Source organism: Eleutherodactylus coqui, chromosome 6 (assembly GCF_035609145.1).
Source record: "Eleutherodactylus coqui strain aEleCoq1 chromosome 6, aEleCoq1.hap1, whole genome shotgun sequence".
NCBI classification, from domain to species: Eukaryota; Metazoa; Chordata; class Amphibia; order Anura; family Eleutherodactylidae; genus Eleutherodactylus; species Eleutherodactylus coqui.
In genome coordinates this window covers 169,113,011-169,131,988 of record NC_089842.1, presented here as the reverse complement: position 1 = coordinate 169,131,988, position 18,978 = coordinate 169,113,011, and the positions used below count along the sequence as shown (strand labels likewise).

General features: G+C 41.1%; 1 protein-coding gene across 1 annotated transcript in view; it reads right to left on the bottom strand.

The window, feature by feature from the left end:
• Positions 1-1,185: 1,185 nt before the first annotated feature.
• Positions 1,186-18,978, bottom strand: part of ESR2 (estrogen receptor 2) — a 45,540-nt gene continuing 27,747 nt past the window's right edge. Inside the window, exons 7-9 of the mRNA XM_066605819.1 lie at positions 10,310-10,443; positions 8,840-9,020; positions 1,186-1,687 (exon numbers count right to left, since the gene is read on the bottom strand). Coding sequence (XP_066461916.1) covers positions 1,504-1,687; positions 8,840-9,020; positions 10,310-10,443 — 499 coding nt within the window. The 3' untranslated portion in view covers positions 1,186-1,503. The remainder of the gene's footprint in view (positions 1,688-8,839; positions 9,021-10,309; positions 10,444-18,978) is intronic.

The window sequence follows — 18,978 nt, the reverse complement described above, 5'->3', positions numbered from 1 at the left end:
CATTGTTTTTAAATGTCAGTCACTTTCCAGTGTACAGACTGCTAGAATCTCCAAAAAGCCGAGCATAATGCATCCTTATTGTTTAGGTAAAGTATCACCCGCTGGCAAGAGAAAATGCTTTTACTACCACTACCAGTTCTAAAGATATATTTCTTTCAGCTGGTTGTCTTGGGGTATTTCAAGGCTTTCTGCCAAAAACACAAGTGTGGTACTTCATTTGAGCACACTGACTCACTGTAATGGATTTCCAATTAGAGGAGGAGACAAAATAAATGTCTTTGCACATGTGTCCACCCGTTAACTTAAACTCTGTTAAGTACCACAAATTGGCATGATAAAGATTCAATACAATCTTATGCCATCCAGAAAAATACTATATATATATTTTTTTTTATATATGTCTGTTAAACTATGTGCATTTATCACCTATTCACAGGCCCCCACTGCTTCGTTATCTCTGGCAGTCCCATAGAGTTAAATGGAAAGACAGTGCACATGTTCGGCCACCACTCCACTCAAGCGCCTCTTCACTGGAGAAGGGCAGTTCTGTGTGAAAAGCGTTTACGTGTGGGGAGTCAAGTTGCTCTGTATTTAAATAGTCTCCAATAAAGATGCATTTTATTCTTCTTACTATGGAGCTGCATGAACTTTCCTTTTCTACATGATTTTTTTGAGGTTGCAAGGCCTAATGAGAATTCTAGCAACCTGCACTACTAGTTCATTAACTTGCAAACAGATTCAGCAAATCAAGAAAATAATTAAAACGAACAATGCAGAAGGGGAAAAGCTGGTCACATCAGTGCTGATGGGGTGCAGAGGTAGCTGTCGCACCCGGGCCCTGATGTCTGAGTGGGTCCAAATGTCCCCTCTGCCACACATGAATATAGCAGTATTATAAATGGCACATGGTACAAATTTTGCATTTGCTGTCCAGGAGCTTCAGGTTACGCCTCTGGGTTAAGCATTTGCATGATAAAGTTCAAATCCTGGGGCATACACCAAGGAGGGGAGTGCCATGGTAAAAACAAAATGCCCCTTTTCCACCTCCTTTTGGCTGGCTTACATCCTCAAGATCCCTAGGACATAAGGGGTAGTAAGTGCTAGAAATATAAATCCTCATATCAAGGAGGGGATGCTGGGCCCCTTAGCAATGGCTACTGCAGCAAGCAGCCACAAGTGGGCATACCTTATTCTTCAAACTTGTAGCGTCACATCACAATACACAGTGCAGACATAATTATAAGGCTTGGTGCTGCCAATTAGATACATACAAAAAAATGCAAATTGAGCAAATCACCTGAGAATCCCTAGAAAAAAAGTTTCATCCTTTCAAAGCAAGTATACAAAGTGTATTCCTAATGTCATTCGTTCTGTTTGCATTTCCCAGAACAGGCACTGTGTTCTGCAACCCAAGTCTCCATCATCTCCTGCGAGGAGCTGCTTGTAAACAGATACAGGCTTTGTTCTACCACAGCATTTCACATTATGCCAATTCGTGCTGGACTATTGAGGTGGCGGTGCCGCAGCGTCTCTAGCGTCAGTTTGTGTTTTGGCACTGTAACTTGCGGGTTGCATCTGCTTCCTGTGGTCTCGCAGAGTATGTGCGTTCAGCATTTCCAGCAGAAGATCATATACGGGCACCACGTTCTTACACTTCATGCTAAGTAGGTGCTCCATTCCTTTGTTACTAAAATAAATTTAAATATTTCCCTGATGAATAAACCCTGAGATCATTGTAACCTTGTCATCTATAGTCAGAACTGTATAAGTGGTCAATTAAAAATCGCTTTCCATTTTGTGTATACCGCTCTTATGCAGACCTGTGTGTCTCCATGATTACAGCCTACAAACGCTGTAGTCTGTTCCTGCATTCATACTCCCTGCCATCTGTCCCCTGCTTCTCACTATCATAAATTAGGTAAGTTATCAAAAAGTGTGGGATAGATGACCGATAGCAAGATCAGACTACACAGGGTTTGTTAGTAGTCTGTCATGATGACTGTAAGGGGGTAATGTGAGGGCATGAGAGAATATTCACGACCCTATGCGAATATTTATATGAACATTCATTTGCAGATATGAAGCCCCACCCCTTTCGCAAGAGTTACTAGCCGCCATCTTTGTTATATAAGTGATTATCACTGCACCATCAGGAACCACTGGGAAAGACAGCAGCAGTGTGCACTTTAGTATAGTGGATTGGGGCTAACAAAGGACAACACGAAAGTGGCGGAGGCCATTGTTGGCTGGAGTCCCTAGGTTGATTTTCAGAGGCAAAACCAGAAAGCTGCACCAGAGACTTTCACAGCTGCAGAGACATTTGAAGTAGCAGGGATACCTTAGGACTCTGAGAAATTGCATCTGGAGGAGCTCTGTACCAGCGCCTCGTGGTTTGAGCAGGGTGCATATAGTCAATGACCCATGAATTTTCACTCTTTGGCTTCTGGGGTGACTAGTCCCCCAAGTGAGGGTTTCAGCGAAAGTACAGCATGATGGAGGACCACGTGTTGTTGAGGTGAATCTCCTGTCTTTGAATAGTAAGTGGGGCCACCATCAATCGGTGAACTGGTGTGCACACCAGTAAAGAATGTGTTTGAAGGGTTCGCAGGCCTGCTGTTGTTGGAGGGGTTATGGATTTGTTAATGTAATGTGTTGAGTTAAGGTACTAATGAGTGGGATATCATGGAGCAGCAGAGTACCTGACCAGTATACTTTAAGAAGTGTCGTGTTAGAAAGGACCTGGAGGTACATTATGGCAACAACAATGTCAAGTGCTCCTAATGTAAGGACGCAGCCCCTAAGGGGCGGATTGAGTCAGCTACAGGTATTTAGATGAGACAGTGTTGACCAATGGCCAGAATGTGCTGTGAAGGCGATTTGCTGCCTCCAAGAGTTAAATCCTATGTGTCACATGCTGTTAGTTATTTGGTGTAACATTCAAGTAATCACCACCCTCCTATGGAGTGTCAAAAATTACCGTAGCTCTGTAAAGTTCAGTTTTTACATGTGCCGCATCCGTCTGTCACCGCAACGCCATACACAACATCACACACAACACCACCACCTGCTTCACGACAACACACAAGTCTTTGTAGCAGATGTAGACACAAAATAACAGATGTTTAACCATTGCAATGGAGCCAAAAGGAGACACTTTTGGTCTCCTTCAGGTAAATGAAGGTCTAGATTGATACATTCGGTGCATGCAATGGGAGCGTTCCAAGTGCATAAGCCTACTATAGACATAAAATGTAATGTGGACAAAGCCATGCTACAACTAAGCACTTATGCTAATAGAAGTTCCCTGGATGTCCTCCGGCAGCACACAATAGGTTAAAGTTCCTACCAGTAGATTATAGCAAAAGAAACATTAAATTAGAATAAAATTGGTTAGCGCTAAGATATTTTAAAATTAGTCCAACCAAGGAAGACACAGTAGTGAAAATTTACTAAACCTGGCATTTCTTGTGCCGAGCTTTATACAAATTTCCCCAAGTGCACAGTGTACTGAATACAAGAAGAGGCCCACGCTTCTACATGTACTGAGCACACCGCGGTAGATCTGTGCACCTTCATAAAAATGTACACCAAGTTCTGATGTAAATTATGTATAAATCTGTCAGTTTGGGGCGGCCACGACCCTACCGGTAGGCTCACTTTCTAAAAGAGTGGCGGGGATGGCGCAGGCAGAAAATTCTCAATACTTTTGCATAAGAGGTGCTTGCTCAACTTTGCGACTTTTGTACACCAATAGCTTTTACAAAATGTCCCCCAAGGATTTTTTTCTGCTGTTGAGGATGAGGAGACATTAGTTGAGTTTTTGTCTGTGCTCCCCAGGCATGAGTGATCCGACTTTTAGGGCATTTACAAGTTGTCAGAGGTTGTCTTATGTTAGTAAGTGGTTTTGGATCCCCTGCCTAGTCCTTGTTTGATATTTGAAATGCTGCTCCTCTCGCTTCTGTGTCAAGTATCCCACTCAGCACCAGGGGGGTTTGTCATTATGGTCCTCATTTTTATCCTGGTTCCATGGTGAGTTTTCAGATATGTTTAATCAGATGAAGCCTTTACGACAAAAGGCGTAGTATTAGCGCTAGAGTTTCCTCTCCACTTGCAGTTTTTTCCTCTGACTGCCTTGTCCAGTGATGAATCTTCTTCTGATAATTCAGATATGAGTGTTCTAGAAGATTTTTTCCATATAGATAACGTATCCAAAATTCTTGAAGCAGGCAGTAGAATCTGACAAAGCTCTCCAAAGAAAAGACGAAAAAAGCACTCTACTATTTTCCTCCTTGTCAAACCAAATCTTTTCCCAGCTATCCATTAGTTGTAGGCTGGTTTTAGATAGACCAGAAGAAACTTGATAAAACGTATACTTCGGTCAGATTTAAGGCAGTTTTTAAGTTGGACTGTGAGGAAATTGAGGGCTGTGAGCTTTCTCCAAAAATTGATCTGACTGTGGCTTAACTTGAAAAAAAAAATCAGTCTTTCCATCAGAAGAGTTTTCACTTCTAAAAGATCTAATGGATAAAAAGGTGGATTCCCAGTCCAAGAATGCTTATTCTGCGGTGTGCAAAACCGCTTTATCTTTTCTTCCAGTTGTCAGGGCCTTAAGGATCTTGCTAAGCCAAATTCTAGAAAAAATCCCATTAATGAAAACTGCAGCAGAATTCTTCGGTGGAAGTTCTACTTGACTACCTAAAGATGAACTCTAGAAATATGACACTAAGTAGTCCCACAAGAAGAGCTTTATAGCTCAATGATCTGCTGATCTCCCATCCAAACATAATTTTTGCATGCTACCTTCTCATCCAGAAAGTCTTTTTCGTCCTCAGCTGCAGACTATTCTAAAGAATTTGAATGAGAATAAGAGGATTGCTTTTACCTCTTCTAGTAAGACATCCAATGTCAGATAGTTTCTTCCTAGATGAAGACTATCTCCCAAGTCGGTCCTCATTTACAGGTGTTTCTGCACAAGGGAGCCCTGGAAGAAGTTCCTTCTAGTCAACACTAAGAGGGGGTCTTCACAAGACGTTTTGTAGTCCCCAAAGTAAGGAACAAGTGGTGCCTGGTAATCAATCCAACTTTTCCCCCATTGTTGTGTATATTCATTTATATTAATCCTCCAAATGGGCGAATTCCTCACTTATACAATCAATCTTACTGATGTCTACCTCCATACTAATTCTCCTGCCTCAGAGGAAATATCTGAGGATACCTCTGAAAACCCAAGACAGCATTCTGTTTTTAGCTGAGCCAAAAAGAAACAATTAGCAAGCAAGTTATTGCTCGTCTCCCTATTGTTGGCCGTGTTTACTCACTTATATTTGCTGAATTGCGCAGTTATTGGGATGATAGTTGTTCTGTGTAAAGCCCCCTTTACTCTTTCCAGTAACAGAATCAAGAATATAACACATGAGATGAATTGTTTAATCCATTGTCTTCAGACTTCCAGCAGAGCACCCATAAAAGTTACCTCACAATATTCTTGAGGCTTGGGACAAAAATCACCAGTCCTTGGACATTCCACCAGTAATCTTGTCTACTTTGATAATCTTAGAGCATTCTGCTGGGATCTGTTGTTCTACAGGGTTTCCCAGCAGCTCAGCTCCACAAGTGTAGTTGATTGGGCTGGCTGGGTGTGGATTTCCCCAGCCAGCCAATCCCCAAAGTCTGCTGATCATATATACCAGCTCCTCTGCTGTGGCTGCTGGTCTGTCCTCTGTTTGTTTGTTGTGTTCAGTGTGAATCGTGTGATGTTCCAGTGTGCCAGTGCAGCTTTCAGTATCTTCAGTGTGAACAGTGTTGTGTTCCTGCATGTTTGTACAAGTTTTGGCATCTTCAGTGTTTTGATCAGCATCATGTTCTGCATGTCTGTGCAGGTTTCCATTCATGTGGCGTGAACTGTGTCTTGCTGTGGATTCTTTATCATCTAGGATGAGGTAGGTCCCTAGGTTCCAACGCAAGGTCTTCCCTGTTGGGGCAATTGCCCTGCATGCAGGCAGGTTTCCTGGGATTAGTTGTCTCGTTAGAGTAGGGACCCGTGACACAATGAGGACCTGTGAAGTGGACTCACGGGCTTAAGTATCTTGGCCAAAATATGAGCAAATGCCTTGTACATGCTATAGTTATTCCATCTGGCTAGGTGTGCAGGTATGCGCGTGAGCGTTTTGTCCACTTGCAAGTCTTTGGTTTATGCCTGTTCATGAGTATGTGGTCTGTCTCTCTATCCTGCGGTTCTCTCTGAAGTTCCTGCTGAGTTTGCCTGTTGGTGAGTTTTCCTGAGTTCTGTCTATGCCACCTGAGTTCTGTCTGAATTCCTGAGTTTGGTCGTTTGGAAGACATAAGAGATAGAAGTTCAGTGGTGGGTGAATCTGGATTGGTTAAACCAGCACATTCGAAGCCCAAAAAATTTTGCTCTCTCAATTGTCAGGATCATCTGCTAGCCCTAGATGGTCTGTCTATGATATACAATGATATATGAGGGACTGTTGGGTCTTAAGAACAATACTGTTTTTCTTTTTGTCTAATGTAGCCTTGGAAAAGAATGGAACCATTCACTTCCATTAGTGAAATGGGTACCACATTAGTGTCCGATTTACAAGAGTTCTGTTCATTTCCATTATATTCGGCGTATAGAATAAAAAAAATCGACTACGCTACTCTGTCCTCCAAATATAACACAACCCTTGTAGAAGTGACACCAAAGTGCTATCCACTTCACTAAGGCACGTAAAGGGCTCCATTTCTCTTTGTTTACAAACTTCAGCTGGTGGTTGAGGTGACATCGTGGCTTGTCACTGCATCATGTAAGCTGTATTAGCTTTACAGTGGTGTTGAACCCTCTGTGGTGACATGTTTGCACGGCAGCAACGTTTTTTTTCAACAGTGGACAATGTTTCACGACTAGATGAAGGCTGGACTGGTGTCGGCGGCATTAGCACTTGAGATGGCATGAGATCATGTTCAGGAGATGTGAAGATAGGGGTGAAAGACTATGCTTCAATGTTGTTGATTAATATGCACTGCTATCTATGAATGTGTAAATTTGTGAGGTGCCATTTATTGGAGTCTTCACACGGGTGTGCTGTTGTCTCACAACAAGCTACAAACTGCCAGACTGAGTACTGCTGTATCCATAGCAACTGAGGTTGCAGGGTTTTGTGGGGGATGTAGTCCACCCATAATCCCTCAATCAATGCACAAGGAGGAAAAATGACATCACCGTCATGTGATCAAGGGGTGGAGATAAGAGCCCGTAACTGACATCACAGGTGCTATCAGGCTCTGCATATAACGCACACAACACACACAGAATGACAGACAAGTGGTCATTAGCGTTTTGATGAGGGCGACAATCTTTCTTCAGCTACAATTAACAGCATTTAGAGATATACTTTACGGCAGCTTCATGGGCCATTCACACAATGGACCCATTAACTTGCATGCTGCGTTAGAGGATCACCAAGTGTTTTCTATTGTTTTCAACAGAAATCCTTGCATCGCACTCTGTCCAATGTTTTACTGTCCCTTTGAAGATAATAGGCGATGCGTTTCAAGGAATGCGAAAAGATAGGATTTGCAGCGATTTTTTTTATCCCTTATGTATATTTATACGAGATCTCATGCGAGTTCCTCGACTGTGTGAAACCAGCCTTAGTGGGACGATTGCTGCAAAGCTTTCTCTACAGATGTCAGGAAGTCACACGTTAGTTTTAGGCTCAGTGTGAGAAGTGCAGGATCTTAAGATTTAAAAAAAATATATACAGATTGTGATCGGAAATCTAAAAGAAAAAAAAATCACGAAAGCTTCTTAAAAAATAAGTCTAACATAAAAATATGATTTATATCATACGTCTGACGACACATTCCTTTTACATTTATACCACCTATTAGTTGGCACTTAGTTTGTGTTTAGGCCATACCCAATTTTCATGAAGCTATGCCCCTTTTCAAAACAGAGAAAGTGTCTAAAAGCACATAGAAATGTGTCACAAGGCATGTAAGACAGTTTTCCTGCACATTTTGCCAGAAAACTTGAATATTGAATAGATAATCTTACCCCTCTTCCTTGGTTGGACTGTTTATAGGCTGTCTTAGAATGTGACTGGATGCTGCCAATTAATGTCTCCTCTGCTCTAATCTAGGGGTAGAAACCTTAGCCCATTATGTGCTAACTATAAACTGCAGGAAACAAAATTTTCAGTTAAGCAGGGTTTTAGTGAATATTGTGAGGAGAGCTGGAAGTTGGAGACCACTACCCCATTGTATATCATCAATGTTGCTGTTCGGCTGGATTCCAAATGGTGATCCCCAGCCGATCAACTATTGATAACCTATCCTCAGGATAGGTAATCAATACAGTTTGCCTGGAAAAGTCCTTTAACAGTGGGATCTGACCGCTGGAACCTCTGCGATCATGAGAATGATTTGCTCTTGTGATCAATGGGGCCAAGTAGTTAGACCCCAACCAACCATCTATCATTGGTATAGCTATAGGAACATGTTGCTGTGGCAGACTTGAGCTCTCTGTGTATTACTGTATATGGATGCCAATTAATATAAGTGACTATCATGTATTATTACAACAACCTATGAAAAGAAATGACTGACCAGTCAGGAGCCATCCTTTGGCTTTGTGTTGAAATAACCCCCGTTGTTAACAAAATATTTCTATGAAAAAGGAAAACCAAAATGAGCCTTCTCCCATACAGGCTACAGGTAACAGGTCTGATTGTGACTTCAGCAACTCCTACGGTATTACTATGATACAATCTGTTCTATTGTATAGCATATTAATAGCTGTGCCTTTTTTCTGGATTAGTCTGCATTTTGTACATACCTGGCATGTCTAACATGTGATAGAAGCATCAGTAAATTAGCCAGCCGCGTGGACTGTTGACGGAAGGGGATTCCACTCTTGGCAATGACCCAGACAAGTCCATCAGTGACAGTATTCAATAACTGGTGCAACTTGCGACTGCTTTCAGACTCCTCCTCTGAAGTCGACAGTGGAAACATGTCTGTAGGTAACACAAAGCAAATTGTACAATGAACTACTAATGTATGTTGATATCCTTGTATAAAAACATTGGGGACATTTAAGAAGGCTGTATGCCATAAAACTGGTATAGAAAAGTCACAAAATATGGCAACTTTTCAACTTTCTGCTCCAGCCTCGCTACTTTTGGGGGAAGTGTGAGTGACTTGTCAGGAGGAGGTGTGGCCACCCGAATCGACAGATTTATTTATAATTTCTGCCAGAAACTGAAGTAAGCTATGCTAGAAATGTATGCCAGGTTGGAGCTGCTGGGGGTGCACTAAATACATGAAGAAGCCTTTTCATGTATTCAGAGGACCATGCACTGGGGAAAATCATACTAAGGCCAGTGTCAAAGATGGCAGGCTTAGTAAATTTCCCCCATGGTTTCCTTTGAAGGATACCATGAAGCAGCTCTATACAATAGAATACATGGAAATTTTGCCTTCTACACCTAGAAGACCACCCAAGACGCAACATAAAGCTCCTGATCCATAATGTAAAATCTGCTATAGGGCCCCAACTTAAAGTTACAATCCAGTCCCAGACAAACCAAGAAGGCCACACCGCTTCCATATCTTCCTGATGCATACTGTGCAAGGGAAGCGCATTGCTCTGATTGGCTAGTGCAGTGCTGGATCTTCACACCCAGGACAGAAGGGTCTGGAGTTTGTTCTTCCTTGCAGACCCTTTCCGTGACTCTTAATACATTTTCCAACCCCTTAGTAATTCAATTTCTCTGGAGAGGGAAGTCCTCCACTGATTCAAGGCATCCCGTAGAAAAGGGGTAGAACCAAACACCACTGGGCCCCTCTCTTTTAATGGGCCCCATAGCAGCTTCAGGGTCTGCCTCTATGGTACATATGCTCTTAACAAGTGACCAGATATACCTAGAGCCCTTACAGAAGAAAGATTAAGTCTGTGTAACATTGCAGCTTTTATCCCCATGCATGTCAATGGAACTGAGTGACAATACCAGACACAAACCATGGTCGGGGGGTGTTTCTGTTAGAAAGCAGGCATTCTGTTCTAATCCCAGGTAACCCCTTTATATCAAAGGCTAGTTACAGACATCCTTTATACCTGAAATATCACTGTTTTAAAAGTGGCATCATACCAACCAAGGAAGGGAGAAAAACATTTGACCCAAAACACCTTTGTACCTAGTTGATGAGTTGGACACATTAGACACCGGAATATTAGTACCAGTTCCATGAAAGGCCCTATATAACATAGGGATAATCCATGTACTAGCAGTCTACAACTACTCACTGGAATTAAGCAGGATGAGGACCTTCAGGCAGAGATATTCTCTGTGTTGGAGTTTTAACTCTCTAAATCTTGAAGTTGTAGCTAGCAGCATATCAAAGATTTCCAATATTCCCTCCACACATTTACCTTCATCTCTGTAAATACAAAATATATTTTAGCCACATCTGAAGGGCGCTGTGATAGCAACGCATACAGATATACAAGTAATGAATATGCACATCTCAGAGAATAAGAACAAGACTACCCTAAACTGGTCAATAATTAATGCCACAAGTGGATATATACAGAGGTGTACCTTTTAGCTCCTGAGGACCGATGTCTATATGAGGGTGAGTCAAAAATTATCTGCACTCCAATTCCCTTAAAAATTCTGCTGGTCTTATGAACGCTTTCCTTTGTAGATCGCTCTCCCCAGTCACCGCTGTGCAGGTTTGAACATGTTATGTCAATTCATTTGTGATTGCAGTGCAAGAAAAATTGCTGCCCCACTTGTGATTTGCATGAAAGATGTATTTTCTGAAAGTTGATTAAAATACATTCTACAGCCAGAGTGCGGATAATTTTTTACTCACCCTCGTACAATTTAGCATTCTATATCAGGTGAGGCTTTGGGCCCCCTCACACACCAGACCTGGGTCTGATTGCTAATTCTGCACCCCCGTTACATGCCCCTGGGTATGGACTGAGTTTATAATATATGTCTTCTTACACTGAGGCACTTTAAGTTTGGTGGTTAGAATATAGACACTTGGCAGGAAACGGACACCTCCGTAGAACCGTTGCAAAACACTCAGCATTCTCCTGCTGTAGCCCAGAGTATGGCTCCACAAATCCTCCAGGAGATCAGATTGCGTCCAGACCAGACCTCTCTCCCTTAAATAAATTTATCCTTCTATGTAAATAATAATTGGAGAATACAGGAAGAAATCAATCAAATACAACTCAACACAGTTATTCCCACTTAGACTCTGGGAATGAACATTAAGGCTTGTCTACCAGCCCCCATACACACTAGAATGTGGTTAGATCCTGCCAAAAATATGGTTTGTGACAAAAAGTTTACATAGAGCTTCAGAAGTGGAGTGATCTTCGAAACATTGTAAATGATAGTGCTGGAGACCCCAATTAAAGGTAATATCTCAGAAAGGTAATACAAGCACACACATAGTAGTGCAGAAAGGTAAAGTCCCCAGGTGCAATCACCGAGTCATGTCTGACTCCTCGGGTGACATCACATTGTGTCGTTTTCTTGGCAGACTGTTTTTGTGGGGTGGTTTACCATAGCCTTCCCCAGTCATCTTGCTGTACCTGTGTCCTTTTGAAAATATGTGCCATGTCACGATTTATAACACACTTTTTATATATCAGAAGGGTTTGGGCTCCAAGCTCCAGAAGTAGCTATTTGCAGAAACCTAGGAATGACATTTAATAGGAGACAGACATTGCTTATGTACTTCCATAGATAGTGTAACTAGGGAATGTCTTGTGAGGCACCTGCCTCGGGTGTTGATGGCCAGGGGTGCTAATGAGACATTCTGCTTTGGCCAGATAATTAAGATACAGGGTAAAAGGACACAAGCTGAATCACTACACCAGGTGACGGAAAATCTAAGTACAACTCTGTGAACTTTTGTTAGTAAGGCAATAAAAACTTGCGCTAATAAATGTAATCAGTATCATTTTTTTTAAAAAGCAGAATTTTAAATGTCCATAACAGAGCAAAAGGGGCTGATATAAATCTGAAGATTAACTGAGAAGATACCAAAATGATATCTGTTATACAGTATGATGTTGTAATCTAGGGATGGTGTTCTGTAGTATGTAAGTTGGTGAATAACAGTGACACATACTTGTCCCCTAACAAAATTGCAAGTGCTATGTTTTGCACTGTTGGGGCCCATTTACACGCAAAGATAATTTTTCAAATGATTGAAGGGTTGAATGTTTTAGCAATCATTTTGCATAAAGTGGTAATGGACACTAATGTCCATTAACACTTTATCATCTTCATTTGCATGTAATTTAAATCATTTTATTAAAGAATTTACATTTATCATTTAACAGGCTTAAAAAGAGAACATATATTAAATATAACTAAAGATCACAAGAATTTGTTTATTTAGTATGCAGTAATGGGATTTGATTAAGTTGATTAGTACTGTATTGCATGCCTTATGCCATGTAGCCACAGAGTCCTGGCATCGCATGGCCGATGGTTGGAGCTGGCAAACCGTTTCAGTGGTGTTGCCATTCTTGTGTTAGTTGATGACATCAATAGTATTCCTGCATGCCATCCGGCTGAAGAAGTAGGTCTTGGTTGGAAGTTGCCCTATGCTTACTAGACAGTGAACATTGTGGATATAAAAGTGTTGTACTGCAGCTTCTGTAGGTAGCATTGAGGTATTTCCACATAGCTCTGTGTTTGGCATCTTTGGTGAGTTTGTGTAATAAGAGCATGAAAGACAATGAGACTGAGCAGAGGTCTTGGCCTACTATAGACAACAACCGCAGCCGATCCCAGCTATTAAGCCTTTAAATAGTTCGGGGGTCCCGTACAGCCCCCCGCATGAGATCACAGGGAGCTGTGCAGGTGTTATGTCAGCTGGGTCCTTCTGAAAGGCCCCAGGGCTGCCTTAGCAGACTGCCTATCAAGCTGTCCTCTTGGAGTGGTTTGATAGACTGCCCATCAAATCACAGTATGATGTAATTACATCATACTGCAGGAGCGTTCAAAGCAACGCTAGTTGTGATTCCCCAGGGGGGCTAAAAAAAAAATTTCAATCAGATCAATAAAGTTTTACTAATTGTAAAAAAAAAAGTAATAAAGTGTAATAAATCACCCCCCTTTTGCCATATCTATAATAAAAAAATTGAAATCATAAAACAAAAATACATATTTGGTATTGCCGCGACCGTAAAAGTCTGATCTATCAAAGTAGTGCATTATTTACCCCGCATGGTGAACATAGTCTGAAAAAAGAAATAAAAGACGCCAGAAATGCACTTTTTCAGTCACCCTGTCTCCCAGAAAAAAATGCAATCAAAATCGATCAAAAAGTTGTATGTATTCCAAAATTGTAGAAAGGTAAACTACAGGAGATCTGGCAAAAACTGAGCCTTTGCACAACTATGTCAATGAAAGGATAAAAAATGTATTGCCCGCAGAAGATGGGGGCAGAAAATAATTTTAAAAAATGAAATGTCTGAAAAAAAATAAAAGTACAGTAAAACGAAAACTATACAAGCTTGGTATCATAGTAATCGTACAGACCCATAGAATAAAGTTATCGTGTCAGTAGGTGGTCGGTTTCAGTAAATAGAACACAAGAAGTTTTATGAATTGACATTTGAAGCATTTACTAATCACGAATCTATAGTTGGAAGAAGTAGCGAAACCAGCTGGCGCCCAAAGATAAATTCTTGATGTAGATGCCATGACCTTAGTAAAAGATGGCGAATGTATTTTCAATGCTCTTTGTAGCTTCTGCCATGTACGTCAGAACGGCTGATGATTTACCAGCCAATGGTGGAGCACTAGAAAGGCGTGTAAAAATAGTTGCTTTCTTGTCTCGACAGCCAGTTGCTGTGCCTTTTTGGACGCAAGCAAGTACGCCCCGCCAAACGATAACCCCTCGCCACGAATCGCTGAACGATTGTCATTTAAATCAAATGAAAAGCGAACAGCTAAACAATGGTTTTTATGCGGATTAAAAGTCAGAGATGAATGAATAATGAACGAAAAATGCACAACTACTCGTGTTTACACGTAATGATTATCGCTCATTTTCGGCCATTTGAGCGAATGTTGAGCGATAATCGTTGCGTGTAAAAGGGCCTTTAGACAGAAAGAGCGTGTGCCGTGGAGGTCAGGGAACATCTGTATAAGTAGACAAAAGTAGAGATAGAACCAGAAAGTATCTGTAATTATCTTTCTGCAAGTAGAGAATGGTGCAAATGACTCCAAGAGCCAAAAACGTGTAAGCAGTAAAGTTATTGTCAATTTGGACAGCTTTTAGTATTTCCAAGTTAAAATGGTACTCTCCCGGAGATGGCAACCCTGATACTAACTGTGTCAACTGTGAACATGGACAGTGCTAAAGTGAACTGCTAACTAAATATTGCAAGTGTTATCAGCATGCAAACTATCAGCATGCAGCAGGTAATGGTCAGGCCGATTCTCGAAACAGGTATTAACTTAACAGTCACACACACCCCCAGAGGCACCACAGCATTGTATCCAAGTGCTAGTGCAACCCAGCGAACAACGCCTAGATGGGGCATAGGTAGGGAGTAACCTCCCTTAGACCCATAGCGGCATGGAAGATTTGGGTAAGAGCTGCCAGCCATCTTGGGAAAGACCGGACCTCTAGGCAACAGGAAGGGACTGAATTTTTCTGCAACTATTGTGTGCTCTTCTTCTCTTTAATAGTATTTGGCAACTAAATGAGAAACAGACAGCTATTATACCTCTTTTAAAGACTATAACAATTACACTTGGGTGCCTTTTAAGGTGACAGAAGTGGGTAAGAGGGTAGTGCTTCTACCTGAGAAAATAAAAAATGTCTTTCATAGAGAAGGAAGTGTGGATTAAAGTCATATATGTAATTGCTAACCATAATATTCCCTAGAGATATATTAACATAAATGCTCAGATAGCTAATAAAAGTCTGATTGGTTGCAGCTCTCGTGGTTGGACTCCCAACAGTGACTTCTTATGCATTGGCTGGTATCTATGCCTATCATCTGTGAGGGTATGGACACAAGAGTGGTTGCTTTCTCTTCAAACGAATGCAATTGATAGAGTACTCATGTTCGGGGCTTGGTAAAAAAAAAACGTTTGCTCTACTGAAGATCTGCTGCTTCGAGGCACAATGTGGTTTGCAAGACTTGAGACACAATGTAGTTTGCTGGCCTGGATCCTGAAATTGCAAAGCTCCTAACCCAAACTCTGACTTTGCAGCTTAAAGAAGGGACAGTTTCCCAACTGGCTGAGTGATAGCCTTCTCTATGACAGGTATACAACTACAAGAGAGTCCTAGGCCTTTAAGAAAAAGTTTAGGCAAAACTCCTAATTTTCTGAGACAAGTAACCATCTTCATTATGAGAACCTGTGCTATGATTTCCCCAATGTTCGCTTTTATGGATGTTTCTTAATAAATATTTACTGAAACAACAGCTGCTCAATCCATATTGACCCGCTTGTTATCACAATGCCAAGAATATTTTACATAATTCCCAATCACAAGAGGGTTCACTGGAGGAAACACTGGTTCAGCTAAAGAGACAAAGAAAATCTATAATTTGCAAGTCATTCAAAGCAAATTGAAATATATTCCGAAATGCAGAAGACGCTGCAGTACGTTGAGAAGCAAATTAGGAAATAATGAGTTGGCTTGTGCAAGCTCTAGCAGTGGTTGAAAACTGTTTGAAGATTTTGTTATCTTGACATGGAACTCAGGGTTTGCGGATCACAGAATCTACTTAGAGGAATGTTTTGCATGTGGGGTGGTGGTGAAGATTTTAACAAGTGTTATTTTGAGGGTAAAAGGAGTTAATAGGATGTTTGGTAAACAAGTATCAGCTATTAAGAAAAAGAAGTTACAATGACAACAACGAGAAATCTTGAACTGGAACATACTTGCTTCATAGCACCTTATATATAATATACATATTATTCCACCTCTTTTAAAGGGAGTTGTATGGGATTGGAAAACTAATCTTGTTTGTAGGTTATGTCTGCTAACACAGCTCAGTCTAAGGGCTTGGTCACACGGGTGCCGATCCACCGTGTTTCTGGATGAATCCCTGCATGACCGGCTCCATTGCCAGCCATATGTTCTTATTTCCGGCCGGTGCGGAGAGTCGTCCGCGCCTGCAGTGCGGCCGTCTTATCGTCTAGAAACACGGCCGCCCGTGTGACTGAGCCCTCATGCACCTGAACTGAGCTGTGATACTGTGCATAGCCATTGACGAGAGTGCCACCATTTCTGAAAGAAGAGTTGAAAGAAAGCTGTTTTCTAATTTCATACAACCACTTTAAAACAAACATTTAACTCTTAGTACAAAAACCCCTTGCCCTAAGCCACCTAACTACACTGATTTATTATCTGGCCTTTTTCTCTACATTTTCCATCCTTCCAGCTTTGATGAAGCCCACACACCCTTGTGCCACTTCTTGGTATGTATCATGGATAGTCCCAAGTCCTGCTCAGAGTAATTAGTGGTGACCACAACTATTAGGTTTATTTAAAATAGTGAGATTTCTCCAAAAGACCACCTCTTTGAGAAGATCACCCCCGATCTAGATCAGTTTTATCCCACCGATGCAGTAAATTGTAGCTTGATCGGGATAGCACGGCACAGAAAGTCATCTTAACCCATTAAAAAGATATTGTTTTCTTATGTTAATACAAAAAAACTATTGTAAAGCAATTCAAAGTGTAAATAAACCACTCTAGTAGCCCAGACACTGTGACATCACATCACATTAAGAGTCAAGCTAAAGAAAAATACTTGTGTATGTATATTGGCTCTTTTCTAAGAGAGGGCCATTCTTGTTGAAGAACATTCTCACAATCTTTAGTGGTCATTTCAAAGATTTTTTTACCATATATGGAGAGTAGGGTCACCAACAGAAAGAGTCATTAACACATTGAAATAATAAACACTCGGTACATGCAAAAGGGGGTTTGGGGAGAGAACATGCAGCAGCGTACAAGGTACTTCTTTGTTATAAGATTACAGGAAAGTAGCTTTACAATTGAGTAAGGAAACCATATGACACATAAAATTAGTTCTCTCCATGCATGATTTTTTGAAAATGTCAATTAGATGTCAGAAGATATCTCCAGTATAACTCTATGAACAAAGACTCTCATTGATTAGCTAAAACAAAGTTATAGAACTCTGTAAAACACCAAACCCATTTGCCATTCGTCAGATTTTCATATTTTTCTCTAATTTTGCTTAACTTTAGAAAGACAACTGACTTGAAGCGGAAAGGGATGTCACTCATAAAGTCTATGAAACATTTTCTTTATTGTGATATATTAAAAAACATTCTCAGCCCCTGTGTTTTTTGAGTAATCAAATGGGAGGAGAGCTGCCTCATCTACCTACACCAATAATATCTTCATAAGGACAGTTCAAAAAAACAATTTAAAGGAGTTGTCTCATTATAGACATTGGCAACATGTCTAAGACCACTGTGACTGTTGCCAATAGCTAGAAAAAAAGGGCAGCAATGCTTGTAAAGTGCAGTGTCACTTTATTTTCTGTCAACTTCTTGAGGGTGGTGGAATAGCCAGTTATTATAGTCAATGGCCAATCATGAAGGTATGACACTTCTGCCTCATTAGGTTTTTTTTTGCCTTCCTCTGGATCAACAAGGGGGGTGGAAACAGGCTGAACTAGATGGACATTGTCTTCTTTCAGCCTAACATACTATAGTAATGAGAAGAAGTGGTCAAGATTTGAAAAAACAAGGCAATTCATGCATTAGAACTCACTGGAAACCTTTTACCATAAGCCATCTTTCCAGTGTGTACTTTCTGTATATGTTTAATACCTTCTTTGTTTTTATTGTATATTAGTGGGAAAATATCAGTATAATGAGTATGACTAAATATACATAAAATGTTAAGACTGAGACCAGTTCTTGTGGACCATGAACTTTCTTGAAATGCCTTATATAGACAAAATCATTAGCACCATTCAAGAGGTTGTGATATTTAGATTGCAGGAAACCAAAGCCTTTTGAGTACTCTTGAAAAGCATTAAGTGCTGTTAGAGAAGTATTTCTTTTTACATGGTTTTTGACACAGGCAAGGAGCTACCAAGGCTTCACACCTTCCCTAACTGTATCACCAAAAAAGAAATTACAAATTAACTAATTTCCATGAAATTCAAAGAGTTGCCCAATAAAACTTGACATTATTCGGGTACAACCAGCTGAGTATATAAAGAAAATTAGTTTACCGTATATACCGGCGTATAAGGCGACGGGGCGTATAAGACGACCCCCCAACTTTCACCTTATACGCCGGTATTACAGTGGAGAAAAAAAAAATCATTACTCACCTCCCCCGGCGTTCTGTCGCGCTCCGGCAGGATGTCGCTCGCTACTCGTCCCCGGCGCAGCATTGCTTTCTGAATGCGGGGCTTGAAATCCCCGCCTCCAGAAAGCTAATACACACGCCGTCAGCCAGTTACATCCATTCAATGATATCATTGAATGGCTGTGATTGGCTAAAACACACGTGGCTTCAGCCAATCACACTATTCAATGACATCATTGAATGGGTGTGATTGCTAACACACGTGCGCCTTCAGCCAATCACAGCCATTCAATGATGTCATTGAATAGTGTGATTGGCTGAAGCCACGTGTGTTTTAGCCAATCACAGCCATTCAATGATGTCATTGAATGGATGTAACTGGCTAACGGCGTGTGTATTAGCTTTCTGGAAGCGGGGATTTCAAGCCCCGCATTCAGAAAGCAATGCTGTGCCGGGGAGAGGAGCGAGCGACATCCTGCCGGAGCGCAACAGAACGCCGGGGGAGGTGAGTAATGATTTTTTTTTTTACACTTTTTTTTTTGTATTACCGGCGCATAAGACGACCCCCGACTTCAGAGCAGATTTTTCGGGGTTCAAAAGTCGTCTTATACG